Consider the following 4,900-nt stretch of genomic DNA (forward strand, 5'->3'; position numbering starts at 1 on the left):
CTCTACTCTCTCTCTCTCTCTCTCTCTCTCTCTGGGAGGGAGGGAGCGATGGAGGGAGCAGGGCCCGATTTAGGAGTGGGCAGAGTGGGCAGCTGCCCACGGGCCCCCACAAACCAAGAGCCTCCACATATTTGATTTTAAAAAAATTGTTAAGGAAAAATATAGGCTGACTTGAATAACATGCACGCAACCCGTATCAATCAAAACCAAACCGTTGTTGTGCGCATTTTACATCTTACATACGTAAGACATAGCGGCATAACCCATATTGTATTTGTTTGTGAATGGTATAGTCAACTACAGGAGGAAACGTACCAACGGTTCAACGTAGCCAATATTCTCTCTCTTATTGCAGTTAACTTTTTTATTTTGCAAGATAGCCCTATACACATGATATGTATCTATGTCTTGTTATCTTTTAGTTTTTAGTATTCTTTCTAAGGTAGGGTGGGCCTCCACAAATGATGGCTGCCCATGGGCCTCCACATGTCTACATCGGGCCCTGGGAGGGAGGGAGAGAGGGAAGGGGAGATATAGTGCGCGAAAGAGACAGCGAGGCAGCGAGGCAGCAAGAGAGCAAAACAGCGAGGTAGTGAGAAAACGAATATGAGCGATAATATGCTATCATTTGGCATTCTGTGATTTCCAAGCTTTTCCAATTGTACCGGTGTAAGATCGCCGTGAGAATTTCGTTTAGAAATCGCTTTCGTTCCGGAAAGCAAGTTTTAACTTTCGCAATTACTTATTATTGTCGGTTAGCGCCATTGAAACGGTTTGCTTTTATGTTTTTAGTTCTATTTTCCACGTTTCGAAACATTAACTGCATGAGAAACATTAGAACATTTATAACTCTATGCGTACCCTATAAATCGATTCTGTATGCAAACAAAATCTCGAAGAAATCTTGAATTCTTTTCTTTTTGCATTGACATATATAATGTGGTTATTTTATGCAGCAGCGACTGTCACATAAATCTGGAGAAAGTGCCTATTAGACAAGTAAAATGAAGCGGTTTAGCGTGTCCGTATAACCTGTAACAACGTGAGAGATCCGGTTTGCGACAGGGATCATATTCTCCTTCCTGTGTTAATGTAAGCGCCCGAACACACTGCAGGCTTCATCGCAAACACAAATCCCATGATCACGGGGGCTATGATTGACACGACATGCGAATTAGACTCCTCATGGCTGGCGTACCCTTGAGCGAGGAAATCGAACGCTTCGTGCTTCACAGATGGGCCTAATGGCACGCTCACTAATGCAAACAGCGTTGGAGAACGCTTACCTTGTATTTTAACTAATCAATGTAGGTGACGCCTTCGTCGGCACTAGCGTGGGCGCTTTTGTGTTGCAGTGTGGGTTTTTATAGTAGAGAAGGACGCGTGAGTGCAAGTAACAGATATCGTACGTATCTCTATCTGTAGGCTATAATACTATTATTAGGCAGCAGCTAGTATCTCTCATGGAATCACTACTAAGTAGTATCTGTTGCATTTCATTTCAGAACTATGTTTTGCCTCAGGCCATCGACATATATTTCGGAATAATTCATTGAATGCAGCGCTGCTACAAAAAAGATCAGTGTCGGCGGAAAGAAAGGCGCATCTTTCGGAAAAAATGGCGAGGAGCAGCCGATACGATATGCATGAACTCTGCCATGTTATTTCTCGCACATCCAATTTGTAGATCAATTTGGTGCGTCTCGCCATTAATATCTGTTTGTTAGCATATAAGTTGTGCAGCAGAATCAACCCAACGACCTTGCTAGCGCGCTTCGGACTAACCACACGTCAGTGCTTTGTTGCCATTGGTCAATAATAATCACGTGAGTGTATCTCGTGTTAACGAATTTACGAGACTATTCATGACTGTATCACGTGATAACGAATGTATACCTACAAGTAACAATATGTGTACTAGACTATTATGTGACAAATTGAACAGCGCAACATTGTGTACACGCTTGGATTCACATTATAGCCTTCATCATCATGATTAATGCCTTTGCAACGATGCTACACAATAGAGCAATAAGTTTCCGTTTTGAATACATTACCCTGACTATAAGGCATACAACTGCCCCGCTGTTGAGTTTGACGTTGACTCTGAGATAATATAAATTATAATCATAATAATAAAAAGAAGAGAGAAAAGAAAAAGAAGAAGAAGAAAAAAGAAAAAAGAAAAAGACGACGACGAAGAAGAAGAAGAAGAAGAAGAAGAAGAAGAAGAAAGCTTCTCATAAACATGACACTACCAGTAGAATGTAAACCCGGAACTTGTTCGGAATGCGATCAGAATTTGGCACTAAATCGTATGACGATTGAAAAATACAGTTGCGGATTTTCGCTATAGCCACGCTAACGCGTTTCATTGCACTGTTTACGTGCTGCAGCGTGAAGTCAGACGCTAATCACACGTTGCCAGACAGGACCTGTCATTTAGCAATCCCATCAAAGACTCGGAGGGGCGAAAACGTCCGGTAATGCATTTGCAAGATGTCCCGCCATCCCCGTTATTTTAACATCATTCTTTCAACGACAGCGGTCAGCAAGGAAGGCTGCCTAGATATGATGAGCATGCTACATTAACATACACGAGTGTGGCAATACAAACTGCTTAACCATATAGCTACATATGATGCAGAAGTTGTACGCACGCGGCGTGTCATTGATGTAATTTGAATGTGAGCGTGAATTTGCGAAGTTTCATCTTCACAGCATGCCGGCAACTACGTATATAATATATATATATATATAATATATATATATATATATATATATGTCTGTGTGTGGTGGTGTGTTGTGTGTGTGTGTGCGGAGTTGTGTGTGGTGTGTGTGGTTGCGTGTGCGGAGTGCGTTGCTTGTGGATATAGTCCGCCTAGCTAGGTGGTGTGCTGGCGCGCTGTGCGTGAGTGGACGGTAGCCGCGTTGGCGTGCGCGGTGCGAGCGTGCGCGTGAGCGGGGGCTAGGAAGTCTGCGTGGCTGGGTGGTGCGGTGTGGAGAATACGCAGAGTGGCGACAGTTTGGGACGAGACACGGAACTTGACGAAACCGACGGGTGCGCCGTGATTGGGAGTGTGTGTGTGTGTGTGTATGTGTGTGGGAGTGTGCGCGCGCGTGCATTTGAGAATTAACAACTGCATAATCGACTAGAGAGAGAGAGAGAGAGAGAGAGAGAGAGAGAGAGAGAGAGCGAGAAGAGAGAGAAAGAAAGAGAAGAGAGAGAGAGAGAGAGAGAGAGAGAGAGAGAGAGAGAAAGAGAGAAAAGAGAGAGAGAGAGAGAGAGAGAGAAGAGAGAGAGAGAAAGAGAGAGAGAGAAGAGAGAGAGAAAGAGAGAGAGAGAGAAACCTTGCGTATATGAATATATATGTATAGCGAGTACAGAGCCCGCGTAGAAAAGAAGATGATGATTGAACACGCAATCGCTGCAGTAAGCAGTATGAATAAATCCCGGCTGTTTATAACACAGCAGATGTATGGCGTCACTCATCGCTTGCTACCATCACGCCCGCTCACGCAGGAGGTATATGCCGCCGTCTTGAGTTGTGCTTCCGATAAATTCAGTGTGCCGGAGATTTCGTGCGGTTCGCGTAATCTCACTAGATAAATGCGATGAATTGGTTGAGAGAAGAGTGTATGCGATTACTCTTATGAGATTCTCAGACGTGACAGTTACGACAAACACGCAGAGATGTGCTATTCTTGTTGTCTCATCATTGATTATAAATTAGTTTTATCCAAATATAACTACACGCACGCACACGCGCACGAACGCACGCTTGCAAGATGATACGAATATCTTCTACATCTGCTGCATGAGGGCGGCTTATTTTTGAAGGGTATCTATAGTTACATACAACGACATGATAGATGTACGAGCACACGAATCGCTGTCGACGTAAACGTCAGAATGTCTGATCGATGTTGACTCATCTGTGTGCACGTACACTGTCTATTAACGGATTAATTCCGACTTACTGTCCGATATTGTACGTGCTCGATCTGTCAAACAATAACTGGTCTAAACGATGGATTACCGCGAATCACTGATGCCAGAGTGTGCACGCACTCAGGCGAGCACGCACGCACCCAGGCTCTCACACGGACGCATGCACGCAGAGCACATATGACGCGTATCGAGGCACCGTGTTTACGAATATACAGACTAAAAACCGACTAAAGGAATATTTGCTCAGACGATAGGCATAAAGAATAGATCTAGAACGCTATACACAAACTGTGCTTGTTTTTGCCAAGCTTCGATTTGTATATAAGTTTAGATTACAATAAAAGTTCAATACGTTGGATATTCATCTATACACATGCGCAAAACCGATGGAATCGGAATACTGGCAATAAATTAAATCAGACGAGAGCAACCACAAATAAAATGAAAGCGCACACGCCAGCACATTACAACCTATATAAAGTCAGACACCAGACTCGTCAATAGCAACCTTTGAACCGCGAAAGATATGATGCTTAAGAAAATGAAGATACGAACAGCGAAAAATATCACAACTGTTACAATGGTCCTGGGTATATTAGGCAGCATTTAGTGATTTACCGTATCTTACCTGCTATAGTGTAATTGCGTTCGTGTAAGGGTTGGGGGAGGGGTTCTATACGCCTCTCTCTCCCTCCACTCTCTCTTGCTCGCCCTCTCTCTCTCTCTCGCTCAACCTCTCTCTCTCTTTCTCTTTCTCTCTCTCTCTCTCTCTCTCTATATATATATATATATATATATATATATATATATATATATATATATTAGTCGTCGTACGTCTACGTACTACGTACGTACGTACTACGTACTACTACGTACTACGTACACACCACACACACACACACACACACACACACACACACACACACACACACACACACACACACACAC

At 43.4% G+C, this 4,900-nt stretch overlaps 1 protein-coding gene across 1 annotated transcript in view; it reads right to left on the reverse strand.

Moving 5' to 3' along the window:
• LOC106821520 (metabotropic glutamate receptor 3-like) overlaps positions 1 to 252 on the reverse strand; it is a 35,775-nt gene extending 35,523 nt beyond the window's left edge. Inside the window, exon 1 of the mRNA XM_014826369.1 lies at positions 244 to 252. Coding sequence (XP_014681855.1) covers positions 244 to 252 — 9 coding nt within the window. The remainder of the gene's footprint in view (positions 1 to 243) is intronic.
• Between the last annotated feature and the right edge of the window lie 4,648 nt (positions 253 to 4,900).

This window comes from Priapulus caudatus, unplaced genomic scaffold (genome assembly GCF_000485595.1).
Source record: "Priapulus caudatus unplaced genomic scaffold, Priapulus_caudatus-5.0.1 Scaffold76, whole genome shotgun sequence".
In the NCBI taxonomy this organism is placed as follows: domain Eukaryota; kingdom Metazoa; phylum Priapulida; class Priapulimorpha; order Priapulimorphida; family Priapulidae; genus Priapulus; species Priapulus caudatus.